Source organism: Varanus komodoensis, unplaced genomic scaffold (genome assembly GCF_004798865.1).
Source record: "Varanus komodoensis strain SLA01 unplaced genomic scaffold, ASM479886v1 scaffold113, whole genome shotgun sequence".
NCBI classification, from domain to species: Eukaryota; Metazoa; Chordata; class Lepidosauria; order Squamata; family Varanidae; genus Varanus; species Varanus komodoensis.
The window spans coordinates 144,729-164,087 of record NW_025335325.1 but is presented as its reverse complement, the minus strand read 5'-3'; the positions used below and the strand labels follow the sequence as shown (position 1 = coordinate 164,087).

At 55.5% G+C, this 19,359-nt stretch overlaps 1 protein-coding gene across 1 annotated transcript in view; it reads right to left on the bottom strand.

Moving 5' to 3' along the window:
* Positions 1 to 692: 692 nt before the first annotated feature.
* TMPRSS9 (transmembrane serine protease 9) overlaps positions 693 to 19,359 on the bottom strand; it is a 24,431-nt gene continuing 5,764 nt past the window's right edge. The window contains exons 6-19 of the mRNA XM_044420997.1: positions 18,480 to 18,593; positions 17,012 to 17,183; positions 16,231 to 16,505; positions 15,267 to 15,403; positions 14,874 to 15,168; positions 14,619 to 14,790; positions 12,875 to 13,146; positions 8,572 to 8,708; positions 7,162 to 7,462; positions 6,378 to 6,494; positions 4,977 to 5,301; positions 2,211 to 2,476; positions 1,425 to 1,561; positions 693 to 887 (exon numbers count right to left, since the gene is read on the bottom strand). Of these exons, the coding sequence (XP_044276932.1) occupies positions 726 to 887; positions 1,425 to 1,561; positions 2,211 to 2,476; positions 4,977 to 5,301; positions 6,378 to 6,494; positions 7,162 to 7,462; positions 8,572 to 8,708; positions 12,875 to 13,146; positions 14,619 to 14,790; positions 14,874 to 15,168; positions 15,267 to 15,403; positions 16,231 to 16,505; positions 17,012 to 17,183; positions 18,480 to 18,593 (2,882 nt within the window). The 3' untranslated portion in view covers positions 693 to 725. The remainder of the gene's footprint in view (positions 888 to 1,424; positions 1,562 to 2,210; positions 2,477 to 4,976; positions 5,302 to 6,377; positions 6,495 to 7,161; positions 7,463 to 8,571; positions 8,709 to 12,874; positions 13,147 to 14,618; positions 14,791 to 14,873; positions 15,169 to 15,266; positions 15,404 to 16,230; positions 16,506 to 17,011; positions 17,184 to 18,479; positions 18,594 to 19,359) is intronic.

The following is a 19,359-nucleotide window of genomic DNA, read 5'->3' as shown; positions in this document are numbered from 1 at the left end:
GCGGGAGGGCACATATGGGAGAAGGTGCCCCTTCAGGGGTCCCGGACCGGTTCAGAGCTTTATGGGTAATCACCAGCAGCTCAAATTGGGCCCGGACTTCAATTGGTAGCCAGCAGAGGACGGGGGTTATATGTGAAAACCAGCCAGTCCCCATTAACATCCTGGCAGCTCTTTGTTGAACCAACTGAAGTATCTGGACCATCTTCAAGGGCCGCTCCAGGTTGCTCACATTGCGGTAATGCGGCCAGGAAGTAATCCCGGCTCGCTCCCAAACTGTCAGTGCAGGATGCTGACATGGGGAAGGGCTGAGGAGAGGGGCGTGCCATCTTGACAGGGGAGAATGGACACAGAAGGGCTAAGGAGGGAGGACACTGTTATGAACTGTTCCAAGTCAGTGAAATCCCAGCATCGTGGAGCAGGCACAGAATGCTCACAAGGTTCTAGTCCACAAGAGCTTCCTTGGATTGTGTTGCTCTTGAGGGTCGCTGGAGCCCCCGGCTTACCAGCACAGTTGGAAAGGGGAAAGAGTCGGGCACTACCCATGACGAGAGGTGTCCTGGAGACCCCCAGCAGCCGGAAAAGCCCCATCTGTCAGGAGATAGGCATCACCTTACTGGGACAAGGCCGCTCGGAGAAAACGCAGTTCAGGCTTGCCCTTCTGGTGTGCGGAGGCTGGGTCTTTCAGTAGTAACGGGCAGTCCGTCCTCCCCAGGCCCATGGCGGCTTCACACATTGAGGCTCTGCCCCAGCCAGCTGCGCACAGCCGTGACTTTGGTGTAGACGCCGGGGAAGTGCGGTCGGCCACATCCATAGCCCCAGCTGGTGATCCCTGCCAGGAACCAATGGCCCGAAGGCTCCTGACATGCCAGAGGACCCCCAGCATCTCCCTGTGGAGGAAAGAAGGCAGTGAGGGCTGCGGAGTTGCTGCATCATGCAGAGGAGGGATGTTCTGGAGGGGACCCCATATGGGGTCTGTGGCTCAGGAGGCGCTGCTCCCCCCATTAAAAAAAGTTCCATCTGAGCGGGTCGGCATAGCAGCCCCATCATCCCCGGCTTTCCATACCGCCCTTTTTTGCTGGCGGGCGAGGGGCTGGCCCCAAGGGTCGTGATTTCAAATCATACAATCAGGGGGTCTCAGCCTCCTCCCCGACGAGACTCCAAGATCCAGGGTGCCCCATGGCCCGCTGCGGTGAGCCGGCAGGATCAGGCCTCTGGTTCAGGGATGGGCCAGATTGCCCCTCGGGAGCCTCCGAAGCCAACGATGAGCCTGCTCGGCTTGTTGGCCACTCCATTCTCCCCAGAACGCGCACTACTGAGGATCGCGGCTCAGCTCGGGGCAGCACAGAGATCGGATGCTCCTGCAGTCACCCCCAGCAGCCCTGCTCCCCACACCAGGCATCGGAGGGCAGATCTGTGGGGCTCACCGAACAGCTGTCTACGGTGCCGTGCGGGAGCCCAGCGCACGCCATCCGGCTGCTGATCTGCACGGGGTAAAAGCGCCGGCAGGCCTGTTCTCCGATGACCCGGACAGCTGCCTTCTGAAGTTGCTTGGAGAGCAGCCCTGTAGGAGACGGCGAGATTTTCGGATCTGCCAGAAACGTGGCACCGGCGAGCCCAACTCCAAGGCTGATCGGCCAAAGTTTCAGGCAAAAATGTCTTTCAGACATGAAAGACTGATACATTCTCCGTGTTAGTTTCAGGGACATCAGCCCCTCGTTACAGGAGGGATGTAGCCAAGTTGGGAGTCTGTGCAGCCAAGAGCCACAGGAAAGCTTCATGAGGCGAGACTGAAGGAACTGGGTCTCTTTAGCCTGGAGGAGTCTCTGAGGAGAGCTGTTGGTGACATCTAGACCTGTGAGGGGGTGTCCCACAGAAGTGGGTAGAGACCTGCTCCCCAGAGGAAGGCAGGACGCGCTCCAGGGGAGCCAAGCTCCGGGAACCAGGGTTCCCTTTGGATGCCAGGAAGCACTTCCTGACAGTCGGGACCCCGAGGGTGTGGACTGGGCTTCCCCGGGAGGTGGTTGAGGCCCCATCGGTGCGGGTGTCCAAGGACAGGCTGGACGTGCACATGGTGGGCATGCCTTGAGTGGAGCCAGGGTCAGACTAGATGGCCTTCGGCCTTGCTCAGTTTCTGTGTTTGGAAATACTCTGGGTGAGGGTCACCTGCCCCTGGTGGTGGGGCAGCTGAGGAGGGCGCTGGGCCGCCGTACCTCCCTCCTTGGTGGAGCCCCAGCCGGTGATGATGCAGTGTCTCCCCTCGGCAAAGACGTGGCTGCTGTCCGGCAGGCAGATGGGCTTGATGGTGCTGGAGTAGCGCAGGGGCGAGGGCAGCTGCAGCAGGGCCACGTCATAGTCCAGGGTGTACAGGTTGTAGAACGGGTGCTTGCGGATCTGAGCGATCCTCTCCACGTGCCCGCTGGGGCCACTCAGGAAGGTGGTGCCCAGCTGTGCTTCCCAGAGCTTGGGGTCGCCGTGCCTAAACGAGGGGCTGCATTGAGCCGGGCTGGTTCGGGGTCCAGGCACAGGGGAAGGCCCATGTGCCACCATCCCTCTGCCCCGGGGCACAAATCCTTCCCGGACATGGAAACTGCCGGATGCACCTGGAAAGGAGCCTGGGGCCCACGGGCAGTGGGGCTGGCTTGCTTCCCCCACCCAGGCAGCACTGGCACTGCCTCCCCACAACCCCTCTCCCCCTTCCCACCTCTGGGCATGCCAGGGGGCAGTCCTCAGAACCACCGCATGCCCTGAGGCCCTTCCACGGAGCTACGGCCTGTCTCTCAGTTTAAGCAATATGCTAGTCCTCTTGATTCTGAATAAAGCATGAATTTTAGAGAAACCTCGGGGTGAACCATCACTCGGGTTCCAGTCCGTTAGATGCCGCCAGGGCTCCTGGCTGCCAAGCAAGGTCTCTGGGCATGCACAGAGTGCCCTGCCTTAGAGTTGAGTCACCAACAGTGGGCAGAAGAGGTCTTCCAGAGCATCCCTTTTGTTTCCGGAGACAAAAAAAGGCAAAGCGGGAGTTTAGTCCACTCACTTGGAGCTTTCCCTCTCGGCCTCTTGCTTGGACCAGGGACATCCCAGGGGATCATGGCCAGCCTTGCACCCGGGAAGGGAAAGGAAAAACCAGCCAGTGAGGGGATATTTCCGCAATGGAGGTTTGTCCAAGATGGTGGGGTGGGTTCGCGAGGGTTTCTGTGGGGGGTTCAGCATAACTGCTGTGGGGAGGGGCCCAGGGTGTGGGGTTTGCAGGGCTGAGGCAGGCGAAGACAGAGGAGGAGTCCCTGCTTGCCAGGCCTCGATTCCGCACTAGTCAGACCCATCTGGAATATGGTGCCCAGTTCAGTGCACTAAGATGGTAGAAAGAGCAGGGAAATGAGAAAGGGTACAGTGGGGGGCAACTGAAGTGATCCAGGGGTTAGAAACTGCTGTGCAAGGAGAGGCTGAGGGAACTGGGCATGTTCAGCCTTGAGAAGACTGAGGGGGGACGTGAGATCCCTCTAGAAGGACCTCAAAGGCTGTCCCAAAGGGGAAGGGCAAGATCACTTCTAGCTGATGCCAGAGCGTTGGACATGGAATGATCAAGTTGCGACAACCCAGATTCAGGCTGGACACCAGGGAAAGTTTCCTTGCTGTCAGAGAAATACAACAGTGGGACCAGCTGCCCGGAGAGGTTGTGTGCTCTCCCACACTGAAGAGACTCAGAAAGAAACTGGACAGCCCTCTGAGTGGGATGATGTGACGTGGTGTCCTGCAACAGCAGGGGGTGGACTTGATGGCCTTCATGGCCCCTTCCACCTGTACTATTCCATGATCCTGTGATCTAGGGCATGGGTCCTCAAACGAAGGTCCGCGGGCCGGATGCGCCCCCCCCATGCCCTTTTAACTGGCCTGCCCCACAGGTTTTGCACCCACTGGGTGCGCATGCAGCTTGCTCGTGAGGAGGTCATTTTGGACATGCTTGGAGAAAATGATCTCGTGAGCAAGCAGGCACCTCACCCGCGCCCCCTGCACTTCGCCCTGTATGTGTGTGCGTGCGTGCACACCCCACCCCTGGCCCACACCTCCCTGCTAGCACCCCCCTGGCAGCCCACACCCACCCCTGGCACCTTGCAACTGGCCCCTGTTGAAAAAGTTTTGAGGACCCCTGATCTAGGGGGTTTGACTCGATGGCCTTCCTGACCCCTTCCAGCTCTACTATTCGATGATTCTATGGTTGTACTTCCTGTGTTCCTATTTACAATCCGCCCTTGACTCCAAACCATGAGGACTAGAAGCACGCTTTTTCTTTCTGGGAAGGGTCACCTCTCCATGCCAGGCAGACCCCCATGGCTAATTTGGTACTACACAGCTGCTAATGTGTCACCAAGGAAGCATGCTGGACGCAGAGCCGTGATCAGTCCTCTGCCAGATGGTGACCCGCACCCCAAGGGGCAAACCAAGAGCTGTCCTCTGCTGTGAGGTCCTGGGGCAGCGCCAGGCTCCCTCTCCTGGCAAGGGAGCAGAATAGCAGCCCTGGTGGTTGCAGGAGTGGATCTACAGTCAAGCGCAGCCACCTGAGATGTTACGAGCACCACCTGGGAGCCCTGAGGGAAGGGCTATAGCAGAACCAGCCAGCTCTTCGCTTCAAATGGGGCCTCAGCAGCAAGGAGGAGCTCCCTGTGCCTTCTGGGACCTCCTCCCATCTCCTTGTCCTGCCCCCACTTCTGGACTGTGCCCAGCTTCACCTGCTCCAGCTTCCGCTCCCGTCCCAGGTGTCCCCTCCTTCTCAGCTTTCGACTCCTGACGGGCATCAGCTCCTCTGCTCCGTTCGGATCAGCCTCCCTTGCACTTCTGTTCCCACCTTGATCTCTGGGCCGCCCGACTCCAGTTTGGACTGGGCCTGTCTGTCGTGCCGGTCATCCGGCCCCTGCTGCCCCAAGCTGCTTCCCAGCCACCCCCGCCTGACCGCTGCCCTGTGCTCCCTCCACTCAACTCACGCATCGAAGCAGTGGGCTGCTGAGAGCAGCCACCGCTCTGCCACCAGCACGGCGCCACATCGGTGGTCTCGGTGCCGCAGCCGCAGGCTGGCCTGCCAGGGCCACTCGGTCCGGCCTGCACCGCTGCCCCCCACGATCTTGCCAAGGGCCGGGGCCGGGGTCAGCCCACAATCTGCAGGAAAGGAGAGGGAAGCAGGCGGGGGGCATGCCAAAGGCGGGCCCCAACCTGGACGCACACCCAGTTTCATCTCCCCTCTGGCTTTGTACCGCAGGGCACATTCCTGCAGCTGAACAAGAGTCCCCGCCAGCTCTGGGAAGGCTCGTCCTGCACCGTGGGACAGCCGTTCCCTGCTGTGTCCTCCTGGCCCATTTCCATTCCAGGGACAAGACTCCATGCGGAAGAAGCTTCAAGGGCTCAGAGCCAACCTCCTTCCCAATTTTAGCAGGAGGGAAGTCCTGCCAGGGGAAAAAACCTTCCTCCGGAAGCACTTCGGACAGGGCGTCCACCCGTTCGGCTCCTCCAGGCCGCATCAGGAGGAGAAAAAGGGTCTCAGGCCACAGGTTCAATATGTGCACGCTCACAAACACTAGCAAGCCAAAAACAGCTGCAGAATTTTCATGATATTTTCCACCACCAAAGAGCAAGCGCTAATATTCAGTTATTTGATGGGATGTTGGCCAGGTTCATGCTCAAGATCCGCATGATCAAGTCTTCCAAAATTGCAAAAAGAGCTTGAGGTCTGAAGTTTCAGATTTCACGGTGGGCCGCATCAATAGCCTTCCTGGACACCTCTGACTTTGGGTTAGGGAGAAGTGGTGCAACACCGGGGAGACATGGGCAGGCCATGCCAGTAGGGGATGATGGGAATGGTCAGTGCTTTTTTTGGAAGAAAAAAGGTACCGGAACTCATGAAATTATTTATCTTTCGCACGTAGTCAATCACTGTACACACACCCACACACGTCAGTTGTGCAACGAAACGTAACGGTTGCCGCCCGCAGTAAGCGCTCGGCGCATGACCACAGGACCAATCCCAAGCCGAGCAGCGCCATCACAACCAGCGCGGACGAAGTGCGCACGCATCGGACTCGACACGCAAGCCGCCCACACGTGCCGTTTTCATGATTTTGCCGCCGACCTGCTACGCTTGACAGGGCGATTCAAATCCATGTAGACCAAACCTCAAATTTTCAAAAGTAACTTTTAAAACTTGGAAAATCTGTCAAAAACCGGTGCCAGAACTCCGTTCCGGTGTGTTCCATGACCAAAAAAAGCACTGGGAATGGTCATGCCTGAGGGCGCCAGGTTGGGGAAGGGTGCACCGCTGAAGGAGCGCTCGGGGGCAGAGCAGGGTGCCCCAGGAGGGGCTGTGGGGGCGTGCAGCCGGACGGCACACTTACCACAGTTGGTCTCGTCCCGGCCGTTGCCACAGTCCGCGACGCCATCACACTCGGGGTTGGCTTTCCCAATGCAGACCTTGCTGGAGCACTGGAAGGTGGATGGGGTGCAGGGCACGGCTGTGGGGTACAGGGTGCCATGAGGTGATTCATGAAGAGGAGGCGGAAAGAGGCCCCTCCATCCCTCTCCATGCGGGAGCCCCCCAGCTCGCTGGGCACCACTGGGCAGGGCCGAGGTGCTCTGGCTGGGCCCATCTGGGAGGCCAGGGGACCGCACGGCAAGGAGTCATGCTGGGATTTTGCTGCACCTTGGCTGCTTTCCTGGCCTGGGCACCAGAAGTGCAGGGACTGTAGTCCCAGCCCAGGATGATGGGAGCTACAGACCCAAGACCTGTAGGCTGGCTCCGGCAGAAGCTCCCATGGTGCTCCTCAGAAGCCCGAGGTGGTTCCCCTCCCGCTCCCGCCCTGTTCTGCTTCCGAGGAAGTGGATGCAAATCCTCAAGCATTCTTCAGAATGTGCATCCGTGAGGAGTCGGGCCCAATCCAGTTGGGGCTGGAAGGCCTCGCTCGGGATTCTTGGGAACATTGACCTCCAGCTCCCACCCATCCAGGTTGGGACTGGAAGGTCCTTCTCTGGATTCTTGTGAAGGTAAACTTCCAGTTCCAGGTAGGGAAGGTGGGCGTCAAAGGCCACAAGACTAGGAGTCAGCCTCTGCCGATTCCTGCTCCGCTGAAGATGCCGAGGAAGGGGCTACCCCAAAGCTGTTGCAAGTTGCCCCACAGTTACCTGGCTGCTGGGTGGCCTTCCAGGGGCTGGTCGTGGTCTCAAAGGGGGTGCTCAGCCTGGCACTGGGGGCTGGTTGGGAAGTCCTCTGGCCAGGGATGGACGAGCTAGACGTGGTGGCTGAACTGGCCAAGATGCCGGGCTGGGGCGAGAGGGTTTCCAGAATCCAGGCCTTGACTTTGCTGATCCGGGCGTAAACACCAGGCCTCTTCGCCTGCGCGCAGCCAATGCCCCAGCTCACCAGACCCGCCAAATAGAACATGCCCGGGGCCTCCTCACAGGCCAGGGGTCCCCCTGAGTCACCCTGGGGGGAACAGAGGACCCACTCCATTAAATAAGCCCTGGAATGACCGTGTTTCCCTCAAAATAAGACCTAACCAGAAAATCAGCCCATGATTTTTCCGGTTGCTCGGAATATAGGTTTAGGACCTGGATAACTAAAGGAACGCCTTCTTCCGTATTTGTCCTCCCGCCCCCTGAGATCGGCAGCAGAGGGCCTCCTCTGGGAACCTTCCGTGAAAGATATTAGGGGGCAAAGTACCCGGAGGAGGGCTTTCTCTGAGGTGGCGCCCCATCTGTGGAATGCACTCCCCAGAGAGGTCCGCCTGGAGCCATCGTTATTTGTTTTTCAGCGCCAGGTTAAGGCCTTTTTATTCCAGCAATATTTTAATAACTTTTAATACTGGTTTATATATGTTTTTAACTGCAGCCAGTGTGGATCTGTAAGTCCTTTATGTTATGTTTTATATTATTTGATCTAGGTAAGCCATCCTGAAGCCTTCACGACTGGACAGCATATAAATATTCTAAATAAATAAATAAGCCCTACCCCAAAAATGAGCCCCACTTAAGCTTAAGCTCTGCTCAGAGAAACATAGAAACTGAGCAAGACAGAAGGGACCTCTCGGGCCATCTAGTATGACCCTCAGACACGGCACAGAAACAGAAAAAGTCCCGAAAAAGGCAACCGAAATGATCAGGGAGGTGGGGCAACTAGGATAAGCAGTCACAAGTAGGGTGAGCTTCAGGACTTGGGGAGCCCTTAGGCAAGAAGCATGGCTTGCGCCATCTGAATTCTGTACTATGGGTTGAGTCTGGGTTGTTAACCATGGGCAACACAACATGCACAAAACGTGGGTTTGCAACTCAGTCTGCACTCTGGGTTGTTGTTATATGTGAAGCAGGCAGCCATGGGTAGAATAAACGCCATTTAGTATTCTGTGCAAACCTTCCAAGTACAATGTCCACCTCCAAATCAACCAAGCACTGAAAGGGGGACGAAACTCCAAGCGGGGATATTAAGGAAAGAAAATCGAGATGATCAATTTCCGAAGCTGCTTCTGGCTCTTAAACATCATCCTCGTTAACGAGTGAGAAGAAGAAGTTCGGAAAGAAGGTGGGTCTGTGCTTCACCTGGCAGGAGTCGACCTTCCCCTCGAGGAACCCCGCACAGATCATCTGCTCGGTGAGAGAGAAGTTGTAGAGAACGCTGCAGATCTTCTGGTCAAGGATCCTGACAGAGGCCCGCTGCAGAATCTCAGGCTTGGAGACTGCAAGCCACACAGCAGGAGATAAAAGGGGGGTCAGCAGCAGTGCCAGAACGGAGGGTCAGTCCAAAGGGATGTAGCCCTGGGACATAAGGAGACACGCCTCTTCGCACAGGTTCTTCCCAGCATGTGGGTTACCCTGCTACCCCACCCAAGCTTCATTGCTATAGAATTGTTGATCTTTGAGTCCAGTTTTTAATCATGTTCCTATTTCTTGCTTGCTTACTTACTTACTCAAATACGTAAGTAAGTAAAACCATGTTCACCCCGCCCTTCCCAAAAAAAATCTCAGAACAGCTTACAATGATTAAAATAGTAGCATAATAATACAATACAATAATTAAAACAATAAATAATAGGCAAAACGTAGAACAAACACTTTCATAAAACTAAAGAATAAAGGAACAAAAAAAATGTCATCTGGATTCTATATCATCTGGGCGGTACTTCAATGCAACACAGTTGGGAATTTTAATATATTATGCAAGACTGATATTAAGATAATTAATTAATTCTCCTTCATGGATCATTGCCTTGTCGTAGCGAAGGGACTTGTGTAGCTCAATGAAGCGATGAGCTATGCCGTGTAGGGCAACTCAAGACGGACAGGTCATAGCAGAGAGGTCTATGCTCTCTGATCCACTGGAGAAGGAAATGGCAACCCACTCCAGTATGTTTGCCATGAAAACCCCATGGACAGTACCAAAAGGCAAAAAGATACGACGCCGGAAGATGAGCCCCTCAGGTCGGAAGGTGTCCAGTGTGCTACTGGGGAAGAGCAGAGGGCTAGTACTAGTAGCGCCAGAAAGAGTGAAGCGACTGGGCCAAAGCCGAAAGGACACGCAGTTGCGGATGCATCTGGTGGTGAAAGGAGAGTCCAAGGCTGCAAAGATCTATACTCCATAGGAACCTGGAATGTAAGATCCATGAATCAAGGCAAGTTGGACGTGGTCAATCAAGAGATGACAAGACTGAACATCGACATCTTAGGAATCAGTGAACTAAAATGGACAGGAATGGGTGAATTTAATTCAGAGGACCATCGGGTATACTACTGCGGGCAAGAATCCCTCAGAAGAAATGGAGTAGCCTTCATAGTCAATATAAGAGTAGGAAACGCAGTACTGGGATGCAATCTCCAAAATGACGGAATGATCTCAGTTCGAATCCAAGGCAAACCATTCAACATCACAGTAGTCCAAGTCTATGCCCCAACCACTGGTGCTGAAGAGGCTGAGAGCTGACCAGTTCTATGAAGGCCTACAACACCTTCTAGAATTAACACCCCAAAATGATGTCCTTATCATCATGGGGAATTGGAATGCTAAAGTAGGAAGCCAAAAGATAACCGGAATAACAGGCAAGTTTGGCCCTGGAGTACAAAATGAAGCAGGGCGCAGGCTGCTAGAATTCTGTCAAGAGAATATGATGGTCATAGCAAACACTCTTTTCCAACAACCCAAGAGACGACTCTGCACATGGACATCACCAGACGGTCAACACAGAAATCAGATTGATTATGTGCTCTGCAGCCAAAGATGGAGAAGCTCCATACAGTCAGTAAAAACTAGACCAGGAGCTGTCTGTGGCTCAGATCATGAGCTGCTTGTTCCAAAATTTAGGCTTAAATTGAAGAAAGCAGCTAAAAGTTCTAGGCCACTCAGGTATGACCTAAATTATATCCCTGATGAATATACAGTAGAGGTGACAAATAGATTTAAGGAATTAGATCTGATAGACAGAGTGCCTGAAGAACTATGGATGGAGGTTCGCAATATTGTACAATAGGTAGCAACTAAAACCATCCCAAAGAAAAAGAAATGCAAGAAAGCAAAATGGCTGTCCAGGAAAGCTTTACAAATAACTGAGGAAAGAAGGGAAGTGAAAGGCAAGGGAGAAAGAGAAAGATACGCACAATTAAATGCAGAATTCCAGAAAATAGCTAAAAGAGATAAGAATGCATTCTTAAATGAACAGTGCAAAGAAATAGAAGAAAACAATAGAATAGGGAGGACCGGAGATCTCTTCAAGAGAACTGGAGATATAAAGGGAACGTTTCATGCAAAGTTGGGCATGATGAAGGACCAAAATGGCAGGGACCTAACAGAGGCAGAAGAGATTAAGAAGAGGTGGCAAGATTACACAGAGGAGCTAGACAAGAAAGAGCTTAATGTCCCTGATAACCACGATGGGGTGGTCACCAACCTCAAGCCAGACATCCTGGAATGTGAAGTCAAATGGGCCTTAGGAAGTCTGAGCAACAATGAAGCTAGTGGAGGTGACAGTATTCCAGCTGAGCTATTCAAAACCCTAAAAGACGATGCAGTAAAAGTGCTACACTCAGTATGCCAGCAAATTTGGAAAACGCAACAGTGGCCGCAGGATTGGAAAAGGTCAGTTTACATTCCGATCCCAAAGAAGGGCAATGCCAAAGAATGTTCAAACTACCGCACCATTGCACTCATTTCAATGAACGTGGACACACTCTGGACCTGGTTTTCTCGACGGGGCAGGAAGAGGGTGACCTGAGGGTGAGGAATTTATGCTTGACTCCCCTGTCATGGTCAGATCACTTCCTGGTGAGGTTTGTGCTCGAGAGCAACCTCTCCCTCTGTAAGGGTGTGGACCCGATTGTGTGGGTCCGCCCCCGGAGCCGGATGGATCCGGAAGGATTCCTGAAGGCCCTGGGGGAGTTTCCGGCTGACAAGGCGGGTGCTCCTGTCGAGGCTCTGGTCGAACTGTGGAACGGAGAGATGACCAGGGCTGTGGACACGATCGCTCCTAAGCGTCCTCTCCCACCGGGCAGAGCCCGCTCTTCCCCTTGGTATACTCCTGAATTGAGGGCGATGAAGCAGGTTGGGAGACGGCTAGAGCGTAGGTGGAGGAAATCACGGGATGAATCTGACCGAACACACTTGAGAGCCCACTATCGGGCCTATGCTGTGGCAGTGAGGGCGGCAAAACAGAGATTTTTTTCCGCTTCCATTGCCTCCTCACAATGCCATCCGGCGGAGCTTTTTCGAGTGGTGCAAGGCCTGGTTCGTCCAGGTCCAAAAGAAGACCTGGTTCCACCCCCAAAGGCCCGCTGTGACGACTTTGCCAGGCATTTCAGGGAGAAAATCACTCAGATTCGTCACGAGCTGGATTCCACTATTGATTCAGAGGTTTTAAGGGAGACGCCAATGCTGCTGTCTGGTCCAGAATTATTGGATGAATTTCAGTTATTGCGGCCCGATGATGTGGACAAGGTGCTTGGACGAGTACGTCCCACCACTTGCCTATTGGACCCTTGCCCGTCTTGGTTAATAAATAATTCCAAGCACAGGATTGGGACCTGGATCTTGGAAGTGGTTAACGCTTCTCTGAGGGAGGGTCGGGGGCCTGCCCCTTTAAAGGAGGCGGTAGTCCGACCGGTCCTGAAGAAAGCGTCACTGGATCCAGAGATGGCCACTAATTATAGACCAGTGGCCAACATCCCGTTTCTGGGCAAGGTGCTAGAGCGAGTGGTGGCGGGACAACTCCAAGCACTCTTGAATGAGACTGATTATCTGGACCCATTTCAGTCCGGCTTCAGACCCGGGTACGGTACTGAACCTGCCTTGGTCGCCCTGTACGATGACCTGTGCAGGGAGAAGGACAGGGGGAGTGCGTCCCTGTTGGTTCTCCTGGACCTCTCGGCGGCTTTCGATACCATCGACCATGGTATCCTTCTGGATAGGCTTGCGTGATTGGGGGTCGGAGGCACTGTTTTGCAGTGGTTCCGCTCCTATCTCAATGGCCGGTTCCAGAAGGTGGTGCTGGGGGACTATGGCTCTGCGCCATGGCAGCTATGCCATGGAGTACTGCAGGGGTCCATTTTGTCCCCTTTGCTGTTCAACATCTACATGAAACCGCTGGGAGAGGTCATCAGGAGGTGTGGGCTGCGGAACCATCAGTATGCTGATGATACCCAGCTCTACCTCTCGTTTTCCACTAATCCAGGTGAGGCAGTGGCTGTGCTGAACTGGTGCTTGGCCGAGGTAATGGGCTGGATGAGGGCCAATAAACTGAAGCTCAATCCAGACAAGACGGAGGTCCTGTTGGTTGGCGGATCAGGCTTCACAGGAGGTTCTCCCCCTGCGGTTCTCCCCCTGCGGTTCTCCCCCTGCGGGTCCCCCATGGCCACTTACCGTTCCCTTCATGGAGGCTTCCCCAGCCAGAGATCATGCACTTCCGGCCCACGGGGAAGTCCTGGGCGCTGGGCGGGAGGCAGATGGGCTGGATCTCCTTGCCGAAGGGCAGGGGCTGGGTCAGCTCCAGCAGCGCCACGTCGAAGTCCAGCCGGGCGGCGTTGTATGCAGGGTGGGTGACCACACGCTGCACGCGGACCTTCACGGAGGAGCCCCCCACTGCGGAGAGGGCGGTGGTACCGGCGAAGGCGGCCATGTGCTCCACCTTGGTGCTGCCGGTGCAAGCGGGCGAGAGATGCTGCTGTTAGTGGGATCAGTCATTTGAGGTGTGCCGGCCCCAGTTTGGGCAGAGGGCATCTCCTTGGCCGGCTGACCAAGTCACCCCCTGCGTGGTTTCCCTGGCCCTGAGAAAAGAGTCGGCCGGCAGCACAGCTCTGAGGGACGCGGCTGACTGCGCGGGGTCGCCAGCTCCCTTTCGGAAGAGCCCTTTGCTTAGCTGGGCAGCTCAGGGCCGACTAGGGTGAAGAGACAGAGAAATGAGTGAGGCAAGCGGGGTCTCTCAGGACAGCTAGTAAGACCCCAGCTCCAGCCAGCCTTGCTCAGAGAAACAGAGAGAGAGACCCGGCTCCCTCAGTCTTGCCTTCTGTGGCTTTTCCCACAATCCGGCCTCCATCCCTGTGGCGCTTCGCTGCACTTACTCTAACCTGGCTATGAGGCCGTGGATCTCCAGCGTCCCTGCCCAGAGTGTGGATCAGAGGGTCACGGAGTCGTAGAGTTGGAAGGGGCCAGGAAGGCCATCCAGTCCAACCCGCTGCTGTTGCAGGACGCCAAATGTTACACCACCCCACTCAGGGGGCTGCCCAGTCTCTTCTGAAATGTCTCCTGTGTAGGAGCTCCCAGCACCTCTCCAGGCAGCTGGTTCCACTGTTGCGTTGTTCTGACAGAGAGGAAGCTTTTCCTGATGTCCAGCCTGAATCTGGGCTGTCACGGCTTGAACTGATTATTCCGTGTCCCGCACTCTGGCATCAGCGAGAAGAGATCTTGGCCTTCCTCTTTGTGACAGCCTTTGAGGTACTTATAGAGAGACATCATGTCCCCCTCAATCTTCTCTTCTCAGTCCAGTTCCCTCAGTCTGTCCTCGCAGGGCAGTGTTTCCAACCGCAGGATCATTTTTGCTGCCCTTTCTAATTTCTCTGCATCATTCTTCAATCTTGCTGCCCAGAACTGGATGCGGTATTGTTGAGTGATAGCACGTCGCGCTTCACTCTTCTTTTCCCAAGGCTGAACATGCCCAGTTCTCTGAGCTATTCACATTGTAAGCCAGGTTTAGTATAAGGCAGCTTTGACCTTTCAGTCAGAACTAGTTAGTTCGTTAGTTACATCTATTTATCGTCCCCCTCTGATTGCCGAGACCTTCCTAGGCAGCTTACAACTAGAATCTTTTATAGCTCAGGTGCTTTGCATGCTAGACGGTTCCATTTCCAGTTAGGGCTCCAAGAAGCCCTAAGCAAGCTGCTGCTGCTGCCTGCCCGAGTTGGAAATACTGACCTACATGGATGAAGGGTCTGGTTTGGATTAAGTTGCCTCTCAGGGCTTCTTTGAGGAAACAGCTGTGGGTCGGTGTGGGAGTCCCTGCCCATGTGCAAAAGGCCCCCGATTCCCCCCCCCCGCCCCAGCAGCAGTTCTGGAGAAGCTACTGCCCAATCCCCCAGTGTCTGTCTGGGGCTCCGGCCGTCGGACTTACTTGGCGAAGCAGTGTGCAGCCGAGATCAGCCAGCGGTCCCCGATGATGGTAGCCCCACAGAAGTGCTGGGGACCCTCCTTCAGGCTGGCTTGCCAGGGAACTTCCCCGCAGGAGGCATTGAGGCCCCCCACGATTTTGACGGGCTTGGAGAATCCCGGCCTCAGGCCACATGCTGAAGGCGGAAACGTGCCTTAGCCACCAGTTCTGGCTCACGGTCCCCAGCCCTGCTCACCCTGATCAGCGCAGGGGCCGTACCTTGGACAGGGATCCCCCCCATGGCTGGACTGCCAGTGGCCTGGGCGAATGCGGTGGTGGGGGAGCCAGATCTGGCACCCTCCGTGGAGGTCTCACGGCGGGGTGTGGTGGCGAGGGGGACCAGTGCCGGGGCCCGGGTGGCCATGGAGGCCTGGATCCAGTCGCGCAGCTGGGTGACTCGTGCGTAGACGCCCGGGCGCCTGGCCTCTGCACAGCCGATGCCCCAGCTCACAATGCCCGCCAGGAAAAAGGAGCCAGAGGGCTCTTCGCAGACCAGCGGTCCCCCTGAATCGCCCTGCGGGAGAAGCAGTCAGGAGGGGACAGCCAGGCAGGGCCTCCTCCACCCTCAGGGCTCCCAGGAAGGGGTGACTCGGGATGCTCCCGCTCCCGTACCTGGCAGGAGTCAATCTTGCCCTCCAGGTAACCAGCACACATCATCCTCTCGGTGAGAATGTTTCCGTACAAGCTGCTGCACAGTGCCTGGTCCAGCACCTCCACCGTGGCCTTCTGGAGGAGGTCCGGCTTCACCACTGTGGACGGAGAAGCAGGAGTGATGGGGGGCTATGGATGCCCCCCACCTGGGCCGAGCCCAGCATGGGGGACCCTTGGGATGGCCTGCCTGGTGGAGCTTGAAGCTCTCCATGCCAGCAGAAGCTGCACAGCTCCTTGGGGTGTGGGGGATACTGGCCTGGACCCCCAGAACTGGCCTGGGGACAACCATGGCTGAAGGGCCACAGATCCCCCAGGGTCAGGGGGGCCCAGGCACTGCTGACTGGCAGTGCTGCCAGCCCCTGTTCCCCCACAGGTTGGGGTGGCCGGTGCTCTTGGGTGAATGGAGAGCTCGGGGGGGGGGGCTCCACTCGTGGCCTGCAGCAAGGATGGGGGACTCCTTCCGCTTTCAGGGATGGTGCCCCACCTCCCTGGAGCCGTTCGCAGGTGGTTGGGAGCCTCCGCTGGTTAGAGCCTTGTGTGAAGAGGCCTCTTACTTGAACTGGGCTTTTCTGGGACCCCTCCCCAGCCGTTGTGCTCCCCCCCCACCTGATGCGGTTTCTCTTGGGAAATGGCCCCCTCTGCAGCTTCCAAGCCTTGGGGAAAGAAGCTTGGTGGCATGGGGGCTCCAGCCCTCCAAGCAGCACTCTGGGGGCGCCTCCCCATGCGGAGAAAGACTTCCCTTCACAAGGGGGGGCTCCATACACTGATCGGGGGGTCCTGATTCAGCACAGGACGACCCACTTCACTCGGGGATCTCCCACAGCTCACCCAGCATGTCCCTCTTCGAGGCCCGCATGGATCTCCCCTGGAGGGGCTTCTGGTGCTGCCCCCCCCCACTCCTCAGCTATCCCATGGGGTTACTCACAGACATCTTCCCGGAGGTAGCCCCAGCCTGAGATGAGGCACCTCCGGCCCGGAGGGAAGACATGGGAGGAGGCCGGGATGCAGGCAGGCTGGATGTATCTGGAGAAGGGCAGGGGCTGCATGAGCTCCAGCAGCGCCACGTCGTAGTCAGCCGTGTCCGCGTCATATGAGGGGTGCTTCAGGATGCGGCCCACGGCAGCCTTCACGGCACTGCTCTCGGGGTGGCTCAGCCAGGTACTGCCAGCATGCGCTGACCATGTGCCCGGGTCCTGAAAGCTGAGCCAAGAGGATTTCGGTGGGCACCCCGGGGAAGCTCCCTCGGAGCTGAGACTCATAGATTCACGGCATAGTGGAGCTGGAAGGGGCCATGAAGGCCACCGAGTCCAGCCCCTGCTGCTGCAGGACACCCCGACCCGGCTGGGACGCGCCGTGGGGCAGAACATGGCAGGACCGGCATGCTGGCCAGCAGATCCCTCCGCCTGGACGAGCATCCGTGGGCATGCAAGGAAGCGTCTGACAAGGCTCCTCTGCCCGGAATCGCCTCCACCCCCTCTTCCCTTCTTCCTCTCCTCCAGGACCCCCTCTGGATACCCCCCCCCCCCGCCTGCTCATTCTCCGTCAGGCCAAATCCCCCAAGGACGGAGTTCCCTGGCCCTCCAGTGCCGTGCACCCCCTGCTCCTCCTCTCCATCCGGCCCATCCTCCTTCATGCAGCCCAGACATGCCCCCCCCCCCCGGGCAGTGGCAGGACCACCAAACACTGAGGGGGCGGAATGGACTCACTCATTGAAGCAGTGAGCTGCTGACACGAGCCACGTTGCGCTCAGGATCGTGGCCCCGCAGAAGTGTTCGTTGTTCTCTCTCAGGCTGACCTGCCACGGGAACTCCCCCCGCAGGGCCTCTGAGCCCCCAACTATCCGGTTCCCTGTCTGCATGGCCGGCCGGGCCCCACAGTCTGGAAAGAGAGAGGGCCTGAAGGTGGCCGCAGCCTTCCCAAGCAAGAGCGCCCCACCTGAATGAACAAATCGACCCCCAGATCACAAACACATGCGTTAAAATTCTGGAGTCCAGTTATGATCTGTGAGTTCCAGCATCTTGTGACGGAAAAAATTGCCTTCTCACCAAGAGAGAGAGGCCCGCCTGGCGCCGTCGTTATTTGTTTTCCGGCGCCAGGCGGAGACCTTTTTCTTCGAGCGGCATTTTAACTGTTAACATTATTGGTTTTATCCGGCCAGGGCGGCTTATTTTATACTGTACTGTTGTATCTTAATTTTATATTTATATTTTAATTTATATTATCATTATTTTCATTTGTTGATGTGAGCCGCCCCGAGGCTTCGGCGAATGGGGCGGCATAGAAATGTTTTAATAAATAAATAAATAAATAAATAGAGAATTGCTGCACACACAAAATGAAACACACTCAACAAACCACGCAAGTTTCACTCAAATTTATCCTTGGAAAGATCATTGGAGTTTTGGGACCGAATTTTCTCGGAGGATAGTCCCCTGTGATTGGTTGTGTCTATGGCTTACAGAAATCGATGTGAATTGCACGAGTTTAGTCCAGTTCGTGCACAGATTAAATCTGCTTCAATTTGCACTCGAGAATGCAATGTCTCTGAAGGAGAAAGAAACACACAGTCTTTATTTATGTGTGATCCCTACGGGGTCGGAGGAGGCATCTCTTCTGCTTTTGTGCAGAGGGACTCGGTTAAGATGGAGCTGGATGCTGGGTGAAAAGGAGCCCGGCCTTCTCGGTGGTGGCATCCCAATTGTGGCATCCGCTCCCCAGACAGGTTCACTTTATTCTTTTCGGCGCCAGGCCAAAACCTTTTTATTTCCCCAGTGCTTGAAGACCTGCTTTAATTGGGGTTTTAGTATTGCTAAATTTTAGGATGCTGCATTTTAATTTCTTTTTCTTTTCTTTTCTTACATTTTGTATCGTTACACCATCCAGAGCCTTCAGGAATGGGTTAGCCTCCCAACGCTTTAAATAAATAAATAAACGTCCCACGAGTATTTTTTAACATCTCCGCTGTCTGACTGCAGACCATTTATAGCTAATGACGGAAGCGATCCAGCCGCTCTGCCGGTTCAAGGCTGTAGCTGAGATTGCGACGGTTCGCTCGGTTCTGCTGCTCCAGGAAGTATCCGGAGCACGGTTCCGTTCGAGCCATCCAGTTTCTGATGGCACCGAATCAGGAACCGCATCCCCAGTGTCGTGAAATCTTCCTGGGGAGGGACTCACCACACTGCACTTCGTCGGAGCCATCCTCGCAGTCCCTGCGTCCGTCGCACTCCGCGTTCTCCTTCTTCACACACTGGCCGCTGTGGCAAGGGAAGGTCTTCCGGGCGCACGTGCCTGGAAGGACACCGCAAAGCTCACCCAGCATCACTCCTTCCCTTCCTCCCCTCCAGGATGTGCTTGGGTGGGTGTGGGGCAAAGGCACATTTGGGGGCCGTTCAGTCCTGTGGGGTTATTCCTGGGGAGCCTAACCCCTATGCCCCCTGTGGGCACCCTTGCCCAGGGTTACAACGGGATATATTATAATCTGAAATATTAGAAAGGAACCTCTCCTTCCCTACATGCCCTCCTGCCCCTTAAGATCGGCAGGAGAGGCCTTGCTCCAGGAACCCTCCTTGAAGGAGGTAAAGAGGGTATCTACCCGGAGCAGGGCCTTCTCTGCGGTGGCACCCCGACTCTGGAACACACTCCCCAGAGAGGTCTGCCTGGCGCTGACTTTATACTCCTTTCAGTGCCAGGTCAAGATCCTTTTATTCAGCCATCATTTTAATAATTAAGGCTTTTAGATGCTTTAAGATGTGTCCACGGTCTCCATTCTTCTTTTTCTTCCTTCCTTTCTTTTCTTTGATTAGGAAAGTGTTTGTTATGTTGGCCTATAATGTTTTAATTATGGTATTATCATATTTTAGACGCTATTTTAATCACTGTAAGCCGTCCAGAGCCATTCATCAGAAAGGATGGGATAAACATGTTTTAAACAGAAACCTATGGAATTCACTCCCCAAAGAGGTCCGCCTGGCACCGTCGTTACTGGTTTTTCGGCGCCAGGTAAAGACCTTTTTATTTAAACATCATTTCAATTGTTAAAACATATGATCTGGCC